The sequence below is a fragment of the Trachinotus anak genome, unplaced genomic scaffold, assembly GCF_046630095.1.
Source record: "Trachinotus anak isolate AG129_WGS33_773 ecotype Australia unplaced genomic scaffold, CSIRO_AGI_Tana_v1 ptg000021l, whole genome shotgun sequence".
Taxonomy (NCBI): Eukaryota; Metazoa; Chordata; class Actinopteri; order Carangiformes; family Carangidae; genus Trachinotus; species Trachinotus anak.
In genome coordinates, this window is record NW_027273872.1 from 18,865,811 (window position 1) to 18,881,953 (window position 16,143).

The 16,143-nt window shown below is 40.3% G+C and overlaps 1 protein-coding gene across 3 annotated transcripts in view; it reads right to left on the reverse strand.

Annotated features, from left to right (window-relative positions):
* Positions 1 to 16,138, reverse strand: part of pdlim7 (PDZ and LIM domain 7) — a 32,273-nt gene extending 16,135 nt beyond the window's left edge. Inside the window, exons 1-4 of one of the 3 annotated variants that reach the window (XM_071457967.1) lie at positions 15,894 to 16,138; positions 13,229 to 13,327; positions 5,811 to 5,962; positions 445 to 472 (exon numbers count right to left, since the gene is read on the reverse strand). In XM_071457967.1, the coding sequence (XP_071314068.1) occupies positions 445 to 472; positions 5,811 to 5,962; positions 13,229 to 13,327; positions 15,894 to 15,923 (309 nt within the window). In that variant the 5' untranslated portion in view covers positions 15,924 to 16,138. Of the gene's footprint in view, positions 1 to 444; positions 473 to 5,810; positions 5,963 to 13,228; positions 13,328 to 14,237; positions 14,399 to 15,893 lie in introns of those variants that run through there. The other 2 variants (XM_071457968.1, XM_071457969.1) reach the window with 2 other exon arrangements.
* Between the last annotated feature and the right edge of the window lie 5 nt (positions 16,139 to 16,143).

The window sequence follows — 16,143 nt, forward strand, 5'->3', positions numbered from 1 at the left end:
CAGCACAAAGCAGTTCATGACACCACTGTGCTATTCAAACTGTAATCAGCTGGGCAAGTAGCTCTCGAGAGGTTTGACAATGAAACTAAATGTATCAGTATTTCTCTGGTATCAGGGATTGTGCAAGGCATTACAAAACAGACTACAGGGAATTTCAAAAGAAGATTCACCACACTCATCCGGCAAACATCTCATTTAGCAGCTCGCTGATGCTTGGCTAATGCACAGTGCATGGACTCGGCTAGAGCTTGACAGGTGACTCAGGTGAATCAGATGAATTTAAACACAAAGTGACACAACACACTGCTGAGGCCATTTGTGAACATTGATAAAAGGAAGTTTCAGATTCAATTAATGTCACTGTAATCCAATAGCAGACCGTGCCAAAGCATCCAAGTGTTCATACAGAGGTGAGCTCAGTGTTTCAGACAAAAAGAGTCTTACCTTCTGCTCTCCACCGGTTTTGAAAGCTCTGTGGAAACAAAAGATGGGGAGAGTAATTAAAACTTTGTTTCATTTAAATAAGTGTACCTTACAGTGCGAAAATATTTGCAATTTTCAAAATCACAAACGTTTGCAGGGTTCAGTTGTGTTTGATACAGCCTCCTTCCAAAATGTTTTTTATTATGTATATATAATTCATACTGCAATACAATTCCCAAAATAAATCTAAAATAAATCAAATGTTTTGCTTGTATTATGCATTCCACTCAATTTAAATCACAGTGACAAAATAAATCATAAATAAGTCTGATTACACTGATACCCATGTTACTCATGGTGAAATTTCAGCCTCATATTTCACTAAGACTAATAGCTGGACTGAAAAGAGTGATTTCAGTTATACCTTACAGGAATAATATATATATTTTACAGGCTGGGTCTTGTTGTTGTAGTTTTGGCCACCTTTCCCATTGGTTAAAACAATATTCTACTTACATGCTTCTATTACTTTAACAAATTTAGACTAAACTTTCAGGAACTTTGTTAGAGACAGTTTATGAGGGGTATTGTAAACAACAATCAGATGGGATCAGTTTGGCCCACTTATCTAAACCACTCATATACACCAGATTGCACTCAAAATGTCCATTATAATCACCAATCGCATCGTAAAACTGCATGAGCATCACTCATGTATGACTGAAGCAAGAAGTAGCCCTGCAAAATCTACCGATGGATGTTTACAGTTTGGGTTACAACTCCACCTTTGTTTTCATACATACATGTGGGTAAGATAACTGGGTTAAACTGGACATGTTTACTGGAATTGCTTGTGTTTTAATGCCCCATGGACTCCACTGTCTCAAGCAAAGTCCCTGTCTGATCGTATCTCAGCAATTAAGATAATCAGTGAGATGGTACAAGCACTAGAAATAACACAAGAAAAGAACCAGCTTGTTTTGGTGACACCCGAAACCTCACTACTTTCCACATAATCTTTTACTGTCCCCAGATTCACCCTGCAGCTAGGAGTGGTGCATGAAGTTGTACACTTCTTTACTCTAATCCCAGGATTCATGTTATTGTCGCGCTTTCACTGACTGCAGCAACACAGCAGATTCAGTTCATCAAAATATCTTCGCACATTAAACATGGAGGCACACGGCTTTACAATGCTGGTGACCGCTGCAGCAACTAAACATAAACCCCCACCATCTCCTGACCACTGTTTGCATGCTACACAAAGCCACAGTAAGCAAGAATGAAGCCTGCCCTGCAGTCACCCTTATTGTTTCAGAGTACAGTCACACACAAAACAATGGACTGCTTCCTGTGTCAATGAGAAATGAATAACTGCTCGTGTGACTGACTGGTCAACCACAGACGGAGCAATGTTAAAGACAGGATGACAACAGGGCTGAGGAGATACAGAGATAGGAGCGAGGGGAAGGCATACTGACATGTCTGAGCATGTCATATTTCTGGGAAGACAAATCAATGTGACATTCATAGTGCTTCAGCTCGCCTTAACCCACAATTTGATGAGTCACACTTAAAAGCAGGGATATAAGGAATGTGTATGACGGCTGTTCTGTAACTGTGTTTCTCTTGGCAAACTGAATTTAAATGAACATGGAAATGATTAAGTCACTGCTTTGTTGAATAAGTTGCTTGGGCTGAGTTTGACCTGAGCCACAACTGAATATGCACGCTCTATGAGATCATTTCCTGCCTCATTTCATGGGTCACTTGTTCTAGATGATGCATGCTTGCCTTTCAAGCTGATGTCAGATAAAATGTGAAGTTTCTCCACAGAAAAGAGAAAACTCCCATGATACTGTTATCAAAAATCGCACACATCACCAACATACTCCAACCACAAGCCTCCAGGCCAGTCATCGGCAGTGAAACACTGAAATATGGACCTACCCGCTGTAGATGCTACATTATCTTTTTTCTTTGAAGCTGAAAATCTACTGTTCGTCTCCTTTTGATTCCACTCTTTCTAAAAGGCTCTGAATAAACCCAAAATCTTCCACATAAAAGACACGAGATGATCATTGGTGTTGAACAAAATGAGGCACTAAACCAAACAATAGGCCATATCTCATCACCGCGCAGCTGTCCTCCTCTCTTGACATGAAAGAAACGGTGGATGGCAGCCAAGATACGCATAAATAAAACTGACAATAGCTCCTCTCTGAGAAGTGTTTCAGGAAAACAATATTTGCTTGTCTTACAATATAATAACAATGGGAGAGGGCGAGATGAGGAGAGGAGACTGGGGACTCATTGGAAGGGAGTCATGGGTAAAAACAGAGTGAAAGAATGTGAAATGTTTACTGAAGCCGGACTCCACAAGGAGATGAGAAATAGAGGAGGCAAACCGCAGAGAGCAGGAGAAATATGGCTGCTGTTAAGTAAACATGCTGGCTTATTACAAGTCTATCAAAGTATTACACCACTCCCTGTGGGTTAATGGTAAAAGTAGAAAATCATTCTTTCATTAAACTTTTGTTCTAAAATACACAATAACAATCATTTCTGCCATTTTTCTGAACAGACCCTGTTGGACAGACAAGGGGGAACATCTGGCTCCTGTGTGACAACTGACTGACCCTCATCTATCCCTCGGCATGACGTCACCTTTCTTGATCCTTATCCCCTCACCACAAAGCCAACAAGATTCTCACTGTCTCCTTTCTAACTCTTCTCCTTTTCCTTCTCACTCTCACTCTCCGACCCCGGAGTCTACTGCTCTCTCTCCCTCACACTCCTTTTAAGGCATTGATTAAGTCAAAGTATAGTGCGTGCCCTATCTGCTGGGGGAAAAAAATAAATAAATGCAACATTAGCAATGGCTCTTGCTGGCTTGGTGGAAAAAAAAGAATTGCAGCTCTTTGCTAGTAAAGAGACGGATCATTTTACAAAATCTCAACCAGATCCAGTAATTCGTGTCATAATAACCTGCTGCAATATTTAGTAACATTAAACTACATATTACACACAAGATTATAGAGGAAGTTATAGTTTAAAAAGCCTTTGATCCTGCTAAGTTTAACATTCTCTGTACTCCACCCACCTTTCTCTCTCTTCTTACTCATCTTTCCTTCGTTATTCTTTCTCTCAAGCTATTCTCCTAAACAAAATAGATGAAGTAGCTGAATCTTTGTTCCTTTAGCAGAACTCATCCATAACAATAACTATCTGTCGTCTTTAACACTGACTTTAAGTTAGAGCTGTAACTAAGGACTACTTTTTATTCATCTGCCGATCCTTTTGTTGTCAATTAATCAATTAATTGTTTTATTTGCAAGAAAGCTTAAGGTCTTCAAATGTCTTGTTTTGTCCAACTAACAGTCCAAACCTCAAAAAATATTCTGTTTACTTTCATGTGTGAGGAAGAAAATCAGCCGATGCTCAGATTTGAGCAGCCAGCTAACGTTTGGTATTTTTGCTTCAAATATGACTAAAACGATTATTGAGTTAGAACTTTGTGGACTTCCTGTCTCATATCTAATAAAAATATTTTTAAAAGGAAAACATGAACTGACAGACCCACTGGATTCAGTGATGCGAGCCAAGATGTCCATGCTGGTGTATCATGGACAATATGCAGCAAACATCCGGCAGGATCTCTACATCTAAGATTATTACATTTAAGTTCTGGCTCTGTTTTCATCTGGAAATTAATATAAATGACCCGCGGCTGTTCTGACTCCACAAACTCAGTGAACAAAGGAGATTTGTCAGAACTTAATAGCTGAATCTCTCAGCAGGCAACAACAAAATGAACTAAATGTGACAAAAGCTGTGCTACAGCTGTGATCACAACCTCTACACTTATGAGTATCACAGAATCAAAATTAATCCCACAACAGCAGCAGGCTTCACCTCTATTACTTAGCAAGTCAATACGTCTGATTTTCTGAAGGCTTTACGTCCTTCAATGGTTACATTCCATCTTTCTCTGGGAGTGAAATCTGTTTCCTATAATTAGGCTCCTGATGAAACATTTTGGCTTGTAGTCCACAGAGATACTTTGTCAGGAATTTCTGGCAGCAGGTACGTGAGCAGGTATCAGTGCCGCCTGTATGACGGTTACCCAGTGCAAATTAAACTAACTGAAGCACAATTAGAAAAATAGATTTCCCTGGCTCGCACCAAACAACAAAATGTTTTAATCTGAAGAAAGCATCTCTCTAATGTCATTGTAAAAGATGAGGCATAACGTAAGGCTCCAATGAAAATGGTATTTCAACTGAACAAAGGCCAGTGCATCTACCTGACAGCAGTTGGCTTGCAGACTATTCACTGCTGCTCTTTAGGATGAAAAGGACAGAATATTACTGTGATATTAGGCTAGAAAGAATTCAGATTCAATTCTAACCTGCATTTAGATTTGAACAAGCACCAAAATACACTTAATGATAGAAGAAAATACTGAATTTTGGAGATTTCCTAAATCCTGGGAATATTTGCTTTGTACAAGGTTAAATTGCACAACATTTCACATTGGTCAAACTCATATCCACCAGGTTTTAGCCATTTAACTCGTTAAAAATTGCAATCATATTTTTCAGGATCACTCTTGACTGATATGTGCACCTGTCATATGAATGCAGTTCCAGTTGCAAAATGTTTTGCAGTTTGTTTCAACCCAGCACTGCCAGCAATATTTTGGCAAACACTGCTACAAAAACAGTATGTTATAAATAGAAAAACCTACAAAAATAGGCCTAAATATGACTTGCACTGGACCAACTCAGTGAATACATGATCAAATTTGTATGAGGAAAAAAAAACTTTTAAATCTATGTAAGAGTTATATGCAAAGATGTAGGTCAGACCAGGGAATGTTTTTTTCTTTATAAATGACCATATGGTAAGACTGTCTGTACCAAAACCTAATTAATTCTTTTTTGGTCCATGGACTAACTCCAAATTCCACTAAAATCTGTTCAGTAGTTTTTGAAATACCCTGCTAACTACTATATTAGACATAGCAGCAAACAGGATGAAAAACATAACCTCCCCAGCAGAAATAATTACTTTTTTGACAGCATTTACTAGTGGGGTTGTGACTTAAAATAAGTAAAATTAAATTTCAGCCAGGTCTAAATCTAAAACTAATTGAAGCCTCAGGGAGGTAAAATTATTCTTGTATGTGTGATGATAACTTAAATGTATTTTGCAACCATCTGTCATACTGGGCCAAAACTCAAGGACATTTTGCTATCTCATTTTTACCAAAGAATAAAGGAGGATATATGTTTCATGGTGATTTATGCTGCTGAGCGAGATAAAAATGGAGAGTGAGTGATCATGGAGCAGTTTGCTGCATCACGCACTGCCAGAGGACTTACTTGCTGAGGGTTAGGGTGAGGGAGTCTGTTGCTGCTCGGATCTTATTTTGTGCCTCCACATGGGTCATGTCCTCTGCATTGGTGTCACCGATGGACACCACCCAGTCTCCCACCCCAACACCAGCCTGGGCTGCCTTCCCGCCCGGGGTCAGCTGGAGGAAAAGAAAACACAGGGACAGAAACCAGACATAAGTTAGAGGAATATGTGCAGAGGTTTTCACAGGAGAAGACAACGAACACAGAACACTTCACAAGAAACTCCGAGAGCCAAAGTGCAACTTTAATAACTATAAAACTCACACACCTGATGATCGTTAAATTGGTCTAATACAAAAGTATTATGAACACAAAAATGCTGCAGTATTTGTATTCATCTTGTGTCTTCTTCTCTCAAGGATGGTTTGAAATAATAATAATAAAATCTCAAAACACAATGTGGATTTTTGAAATCCTTGCGTCCATTGTTGCTTTTTATTCTAGTCAGAACGTCATGTTTCAAAAAGAAAATATTTTCAAAACCAGAGTCTGAAAATGACATTACCAACCTTTATCTCACACGTCAGTAGTTCAAAGCAAAATGTAGGAAATCTAAACACACAAAAAGTCTTGTTCGCTTGACTTTGCTGTACTGTGTGTTCACAACACTTAATAATCAACTCAGGGAGTCTGTGTGTCTGGATCTGACGAGCCAGTCGCGATATCTCACTCAACACTACCGGGAACAGGCATTATAGGTCATCATGATGTCATCAGTCATCACCATATAATTAACTGCAGATGTGACTGAAGACTATGAGAGGAACTCCTGAAAGCTCCAGACACAGACCATATGTTACAAATAGTCATATCATTTACTGGAACAACCAATCCACTTTTTCTCCATCCAGACAGGTAAGTCATCCACCAGTTTCACTGAGAAAAGCATGACATCATCCACCCGGGGTGACACGCAGGCATATTGAGTGAGAGCACAGGAGGCTGGAGTCTTGTTACAAACAGGAAGAACTTGCCATAGTCAGTATAGGTAGTAATGGCTTTCTACATGAGCGTATACTGCACTGCCTGACATGTCCTCTCAAACCACTAGTACACACAGTGCCAATGCCAAATCGTGTTTAGTAAGGGCTTAGTCAGCTTGTCCATGTGGCTTAATGAAACTCGAAACTTGTGTCAAATTCTCAGATAACTGGAGTACAAAGTGTTCAGCATCAGATAAGGGAGTGAGTGCCAGGATTTCTGGCAAAAAACCTATTAGGATTACTCTCTGATGTCATGGATCCCTTCAAATGTTAACTCATCAAAAGCTCAGTGGACTCAGCAGTTCAATCAATAGTTTTCTGCCATGTTCAGCTAAGCTATCACACTTGCCGCTTTGATTCTGCACATTAAACATAAACACTTGTGCAAGCAGGGAGGTAATATGCTCTGTAAAATGATGACAGTTCAGGCTGAAAAACTGCTCAGCACCCCACAAAGACAACAAAGCTAGAGCCTGCCTTGATTCAAAACATGGCAAAGCTAAAAATAGTGAGAAATGCATTCCTCAGAGGCAATCCAGGCAACACTAACTTTACAGCCAAGTTCAAACATCACTTTAATTGCCTTTGATTTGTGCTCACTGGAAACAATTAGAGGGGTTAAGAAAGAAATAATTTATCCAGTTTTGAAAGAACTTCAAAAGAGTTTTAACAGCTTACACTGGAAAAAAAACAGCTATGACATGGACACATGTGACATTTTCTGAAAAGGGGCACAGCCTGGAATAATGCCACTGAGGTTCACTACAGAGAACTGCAGTCCTGCCCCCAGTTTTACTGCTAGACTAGCTAGTAAAACTTGAGCACCTCGTCATTTTACGAAAATACAATAATTATTTTGTTAGCTTTAAACAACAACATATCCTCTTTTAGCCACAGAAGTCATGTGAAAGCCTCAAGGGAGCTGTAGTTGTTAAATGTTAACACAATGAACTGTCTTTAATTTCTGTAAAAACTAAGGAGTTCAAACATTTCTAGCCAATGGAGTACAGGCAGAAAAAAAATATTTTCAGAAAGAATTATTTTTAAAAAAAGCTATTTATAAGATTTACAATTAGCAATAAGAGCTGGTGCAGAGTAACCTCGAAGTTGAGGCAGGTTAACATTGTTATTCTATTTTTAATAAGTTAATATTGAAAAATATGAAGAAATGAATGGGGGGAAAGTGAGAGTGTACAATGGGCCACCGAATGGTTTGATGACTATGAACGTCAGTCACCAGATCTAAACCCACTGAACGGCAATGGGAGATTTTGAATGTTTTTACCTGTATTAGCGAACTCTGAATGCAAGGTGAGAAAAGAGGAAAAAAAGTGAGTATATGAGGCCATAAAGACGGCAGATTGTAGATGTATGTGCATGTGTGTCAGTGTGAGGTGGCTTACTGATGGACACAGACACCTGCGCTCCTGGCTCAGGTTCAGAGTGCAGCTGCTCCCTCACTTGAGAAGGCAGCAGTTAAAGTTGCTGTGCTCAGACCTTTGGTTGGTAGGGGGCAGACGGAAACCCTACACCCCCCCAGCAGTTTGTCAATACGGCAAAGGACAGTGGAAAACATGTTCTTGAATGCAACACACTGCACCATACACTCGCAACAACCAGGGTTCGAACATGTTGGTGCAGTGTGATGTATGATGACATTATGTAGCAGCGATAGCACAAAGATAGCTTGTTGATATTGTCAGCTCCTCTGATGCATGTCACTAACGAGAAGCAGGCTCATTCTCTCCTCAATTATTTGGTGCAAATATGATCAGAGCTCACTTCACACTGATGGCATGACGTTTGTACAGCTGAAGGTATTCACAACTACGGGATTAGCTTCGCTGCCTGTTTCAAGGCTTTTTGGCAGAGCACGGTCGGAGAGCTGTTCTGGTAACCTATCGTATTTCAAAGAATTAGCCAGCCTTTCAAAATGCAGCATCTTGAATTCACTTTTGAAGTGCTCCCCTTGACTGACCCTACAGGTGGGCCGGAGCCTCATACTTGCTCTCAGCTGGCTGCTCTACAGTTCGGTTAAACTAATAATGCACTAAAGTTTGTCTAGCTGTAGATATACTGGCCATGTAACTCTGCACCAGCTCACTTTTATTCTTTCCATGGCTATTTGGGGGCCGAGAGACAGTCTGTCCTTACATCACTCACACAGCACAGCTGATGCAAAGCCATAAATATCCCTCTGAGAAATGGAAAACCAAACCTGCAAGTATGTGGTTGCCCTGTAATGACTGCAGTGGAACACCTAGCACTAACTCACCTTAAAACACTGCTGCACTGATCACAACCTAAGACATTCACATCCAACTAGACACAGAAGAAATGCCCCCTGCGGGCAATCTATCAGTAAAGCACTGAATTATTAATTCACCTCTCTAAGAAGGCCTCTTTTCCCAGAGTTTGTGTGAGTGAGAGAGGGGATGTTTAAGAGTATACAAGTGATAAAACAGCAGATGGCCTTTGAGTCAGACAAAGAGACACACACACAAATACAAGACTCGATGACACATCCAGCTGTGCCGAGAGACATTCGAAAATCTCCTCACTCACTTATTGACATGACATCATCTGTAATTTCCTCCGAACATTTCATTTCAGCGGCGTGGCATGTGTTTGTCGATAGGAACCAGATGGTGCTCAGGAGGCTCGGTTATAGTATCATAATGTTTATGGAATCGCAGTGGCATGAGATGTGGGGCAGATATTTGGAGAAACTCCTCGGAGGAGTTGTAGGTCTGCCCCAGACTGTACAGAAACGACAATGAAACAGCCTTATGACAACATCTTGCTTCCTAAATTTTATGCCTTTCCTGTTGAAACAGGATATTGGCCCAAACATGTGGAGAGAGATAAAATTTAACCTAAGAAAACCAAAAAACAAAAGCATAGACATAGGCACGTAGACTGGATAGAAAGGGATCAAGCTCATAACAACTCAACTGGCTGCCTAAAGATTTTCAAAGGTCAGCTTTCAGAAGAGGAGATGCTCGTATGACAAGGGCCTACTGGATGCGTGTTTAACCCATGTTTGACCCACACAAGTGAGACGGCTGTCAGAGGATAATCCTCTCACAGACACTCAAGTTGGCAACTATAGTTCTATTAACTACAACTACTCCCGTGACCATAAGAATACACTGAATTACATGAGAAGAGTATCACATTAAGTTACATTTGAGGTTTCCTATTGAATTACTTTTAAACACATGAAGATCTGTTTACTGGTCATGGTTGGTCCCACTCAGTCTACGGGAGGTGTGGAATCTAAAGATGCAGTAGTTTACCAGGGAGGGAGGGTGTCGCGAAAGACGCCATTAAGCTGCATTATGAGAAACGTATGATCGAGTGTTTTAGAGCTCAACTCTTACTAGGGACTAAAGTGAGGAATATCTTAGCCTTTGTTGCTTCAGTTTTTTACTTTTTTTCTTTTTCTCTTACAAACCCTGAAACTTTATGGAAGTGTGATGTTGAATTGGCGGAGTATCCCTTTATATACCATTGATATACCACAAAGCCAGAAACAATAATCTCCCAATCCTAAAAGAAATGTCTGTTCACCAAAGCAAAGCAGCGCCCTACCCATATTCAAACGAGGTAGAGATGGTGCTTACGAACCAAAGTCTATTGACATGCATGACTGTGACCCATATAACTGTATCAGTTTGAAAGGGGTATCATGACATCCAAGTTAAACAGAGAAATGTTCTGCTTTTTCTTTAGTTTTTCTTTTTATGGTGAAGGGTCAAGAGCATGAACATCGAAAAAAATTAGCTGTTTCCCGAGGGGTGGGACATTGATACTAAAAAGTGTCAAATAAAAGTTATCAACATATTTTTTCAGATGATAAATGGGTGTATCCATGTTATGCTAGGTCAAAAAGTTATTTTTCCTTTCACAGTGACTTAACAATTTGTCTTGGCATGGCCTCCGTTCCTCTGATCTCACTGGAAAAGTATTCCAGTGAGACTGGGGGAGTCCATCATATGGATGAGAAAAGTGAGTGTGGAAGACATATTAGACACAGAAAGGAGACAAGAGGATTGTCTGTTGGCAGCGACAGGGTGGATACAAGAAAAATCTCAGGAATGCTGAGAAAGCATAGCTTTCCAGGCTCACAGACGGAGGAGGAAGGAAACATGAGCATTCATAGACCATGGAAACCCATTTACTAACACACACACACACACACACACACACACACACACACACTAAAATATATCAAATATGAGGTAAATGATTAAATATGAAATTATTGATGATGTCATAATCTGCTACAGTAAAACCAAACTCAAATTATCTAAATAACAATGGGCACTGAGTAGATCCAGTCTCAAACATCACTAATTGTTATCCAGTCTTTACAAAAACACTTAAAGGCATTGATCTTTCAGGAGTTATCACTTGCAATCTCTTTGCCTTACAGCGTTTTCCTGAGGCTTTTGTCCTGTCACTCCACATGTTCTTGATTGTGTAATTGCTTTTAGCTGACTGTCTGGGTTGAGACACTTATCTCATCAGCTACAAGCCAGTAAAGAACGACTACCCACTAAATTCATCCAATGGAAGCTCAGTGAGCTCAGGCCTGACTTTTCTTGCTGTTACTAAGGGATACTGTATATCTTTGAGGTTTATGTCCCCTTGTTGGGCTGTTTTCATCCTCTGCGACTGTGTGATTCACTGTCCAGCTTTTTATGACAATTGCGAGGAGAGCCAACAGTCCCTGAAAGGTAAAGAGAGAAAACCTGACACATCTTTATAACTCCAATACCCTGAGGCCTCAACAGACTGTGGGAACAAGCCACAAAGATATTAGTCACTGGCCAGTTGTTAAGGCTCCGAACATAGACACTAGTTTTTGTTTGTTTTTTTGTTCAGATTGGGAGAAATTATTAATCTTACACCAAACTGCTTGGGCTAGCCTACGTCTAACAAAATTTATGGAGAGCCTGGTGGAGAAAGGCTCTGCACTACTGAAAATCTAAGTCATATTTCTCTCAGGGAGGAAAATAATCAGCATACGTAATGTACCTGGATTGCAGAGAAACTGGCCTCCTGCACTGGCTGATTAGTCAAGATAATTCCACCACAACCACTGACTCACCCACTGATATTCAACCTACAGCACACCTTGCCCATCTAGGCTGAAATTCCTGTTAATCAACACCTACAGTATATCCCACCAAAAATCCCTGTTTTGTTTTGGGCCATGCGTCAAATGAGGTTTTAACATCTGTTTGTTTTTTATGGGAAGAAGAAAAGGTTTCTTGTCATGAATCCAAGGGGAACATTGTGTTTCTGCCTGTGGTTCCTGCCAGAGAGCAGAGCAGATACAAGACATGTACTGACAAGGCTGGTGATAACTGCTGCTCTCACCACAGGATTACACACACCTCAGTGTGATGCTACTCACAATACACTATAGACTCTGAACACCAAACTTACCAAAGCAGCATTTAGTAGTGCTAGTCTTGGTAACAACTAAGAAACAAAGAATAAATAAAGTAGATAAAGCACAATGTGAATAACACAGTGCTAATCGAGTGTTTTGAAAGACTGAGCCTATGTGCAGTAACCTTGTGGGGCTAAGATTGACCCATATATAAATTACCTATTAACATCCAATTATCTCTGAAATAGGAAACTGCAAATATTTAACAGAATTGATGAATTGATCAGTTTTACATTTATAGATCAAACTACCCTCTAAGGTAACTATATAATAATGCCAGTGGAGAATGAGTGCATAATAAAATGCCAGATCTGTGTGCGCAATAGCTGGCAACAATGGTGGAATGATTTTATGTGCGCGCATGCGTGTGTGCCTGCAAGTGTGAGACCGTGTGTTTGTCAGGCAAAGCAGCACTGCACTTATATGGCCTGGAAATGTGGTTGCTGCTTCTTCAATAGCAACATCAGTTTATAGAGTATTAAAAAAAAATTCATTCAGTGTAGAGGTGATGACCTAACGTGGAGAGTACACAGTACTACATTCAAATGACAGCATGTCCTTGTAATCAGTGAATACTATTAATGCAAAGGTGCTGCATGTAAAGAACGACTGGATAAGGGTTGGTATGTACACAATGGAATGTGAGCAATATGAAAATAAATACCCCAGTCTGCGGACAAAATCATCTACTATGCACACCTAAGAAAGGATGACATACGTATGCTCAGGTACGGCCATTATGTGATGACCAAGTTTGTACTGAATACTGAAGACACTCTTGTGAATAGACCAAGGTTTTTATATAAGCTTGTAAGGACATGAATGACGTTACAGAGTGATTTTCAATAGAAACGTACAAGAAGAGTATAAAAACCACAGTGATCACAGAAACAGAGAAGTACAAAAGTCAACTCCAATAACAATCAGTTTCTTACCCTTGACACGGTGAGGGGCATGCTGAAGTCCTTGCCGCCCTGCAGCCTGAAGCCCCAAGGCGCTGGGCCACTCAGGGTTACAGAGTAAATGTTCATAGCCTTGAGGAAGAGAAAGGAGGAAACAGCGTCTTAATTAGGCCGAAAGCCAGAAAATGTTCTTTTTTCATCCAAGCAGCCTAGCTGCTAGATTTCTGCATCTGTCTCCAACACAAACACACACGTTCAGTGTCTGTATGGATTAAATCTTGAAACTGTTCTGCTGCAAGAACAACTGTGTTACATTAATAGATCAAATGTGTTTCTTTGGTAGAAATAATCAATTGCACTCTTTAAATTGCATAATTTAAATAAGGACAGGCATAAAATACCAGTGGTGCTGCTGGGACACAACGTTCTAACATTTATCAACACAAAAACAAATAGGTTGTCATCCCTTGTATCATAAGATGATGAGAGTATTGATACAGAGACCCACTTCAGATTTGACCAAAGTATACTACCATGCAAATGAGTACCATAGAAAACATCAGCATCATAAATCACCAGGACAATAAGAACAGCAGGGGCATTGAACAATTATCTACTCTCCTTCAGTGAGTGGGAGTTGGCAATTCATTGTATTCAATTCATAATTAAATCATTAAACTGAATTATAATCATACCCAGTCCCACTTTCTAACAATATACAAACTTGCCTTGATATTTTTAAATATTTTACATAATTACAGCGGCTGTGACACTGTGAAAACAGTGGGAAACAATTTCATCAGATCTTCTTATTGACAGCGGATGGCAGGGCACTAAATAACAAGGTAATTTTAAGAACCAAAGGCAACTTGAGATGCAGGGCTATATCACCTGCTCTTACTTGAGAGTTACAGCTGTACCATTGACCTCTGTACCTGTGCCCCTCGTCCTGGCCCTCAGTCCTCCACCCTGAACCCTACCAGATGTCATTGCTCTGCATGACACACAGCTGGCTACCCAAGATGTCACCATGCAAACCTACCTTGTCTTCAAGGGCTGGCTGCTAGCCCAAACCTGGGAGAAAGCTAAAGAGTCAGTAAGCTAGGGCAAGCAGATTCTCTCTCTGTTGGCAAACCCTACTCCTCCCCCCCCCCCCCCCAACACTGTCTGCGACACAGGCAAGCCCTAGCCTCTCCTCACTCCTCAGAGGCTATATAAGGAATGTAAAACTACACCAAACTATTTCAGCCCAACACCCACATGAGTCACAGAGAGAGAGAGAGAGAGAGAGAGAGAGAGAGAGAGAGAGAGAGAGAGAGAGAGAGAGAGAGAGAGAGAGAGAGAGAGAGAGAGAGAGAAGTAATGTCAGCTACCCCTATATTCTGGCCTTTTATGTAAAAGTCAATGATTTTTTTTTTTTTTTTTTATAAAGTGCACTTGAGAAGCAGCAGACAGCCACAACTGAAGTAAAGCTTATGGAACTCTACATTCCTTCTGGAGGGCATGAAACACTGTACAACCAAACCAGCAATTAGATTATATTAACATCAAGTGCTCAGAGCAACAGAGGTGCTCATATACATGGAAAAAATAAAACAGGGGTGTAGATATAGATGTATATATTTCTTAATACTGCAGTGGTTCTTGTCGAAAATACTAAAAAGGCAACCACCCAAGCACCCCAATTAAACCCATCCTTAAAACCTGCAAAGCTGATCATTTAATGGAGTCCCTTTCAAGTATTTTCATTTCTTTTCATTTTGTATTGTCAGTGCACCTTTGTAAATAATATCTACATGATACAGTCTTAATTACCAAAACTTGGATTAGTTTATTGTGACTTTTTCTCACATTATACCTCCTATAGAGAAGCCCAGGAGACAAGAAAATCAATTATGAGATAGCCTGCCTGAGACAGTGAATGGAAAAAAAAAAACCCATAGCAGCAACAGGTAATGGATTAGGTTAGGTTTTACTTGTGATAATAGGCTACTTAGTGGTAATAGCAGTTGTTAAAAACAGACTGATAATAAGAAAGTGGGAGTAACAGCATGAATCTGGATGCATTTCAGTTAATGAAAAATACTAATGTCTATATTAACTCGGTGGAGAAACCATTAGATTAAGCCAATAAATATGATAGTAATATCTGAAGGCCCTACTCGTTCAAGTGACGTTACCCCTGTTTATGGTCTTGCTATTTATAATCTCTGGTGTCACTATACTGTTTCTATAGGAACTTGCACCTCTAATGTGCTACTATCCCCAAATACACGGCATTATATGCCCATTTCCTTTGTGACAAACAGGCCACACAATTATGAGCTCATATAGCTTAGTTTTTAATGATTTCAGTGTATCCAAGACAATAATTAGCAACAAGTAATTAAAGGCTACGCTGTGAGCACTGAAGACTGGTAGTACCACTCCGGCGCAGACCTTGAAATATTTTACACTCACAATAGAGGAGGAAGCAGAATGGGACAAGAAAACTGGAGAAACTCTCGGCTCTGACAAAGTAGTTTGCAACGCTTCAGACCGATAGCGGTTCAAAGCAGTCAGCCAAAGCCATAATCTGCACAGTTAGTAGCACAACACAGCCCATTCAATACCTCGCAGTGTGGAAAAGTTGGCTTTACAAAGTTACACCACACACAAAGAAGTGCACTGAAATGTTTGAAGGGATGAATTAGCTTACCTCTTGTCCCTCCGTGGGTTCGCCCGACATCACGAATGAGTCTACCGGATTAAAAAAAAAAAAAAAAAGTGACTCGGTAAGTAGGCTAACTTTCGGACTTCCTTGTAGCGGACGTCAGGAAGCCACCGTGGATCCCCTCGGTGAGCAGCGGGTTCATCCCCTCACATTCTTTTTAGCAGGACGCGGCTGAAACGTCAGAAGTCACATGGGCCGCTGCCTCGTTTCATACTGCGGCTGTGAACCAGGCGAG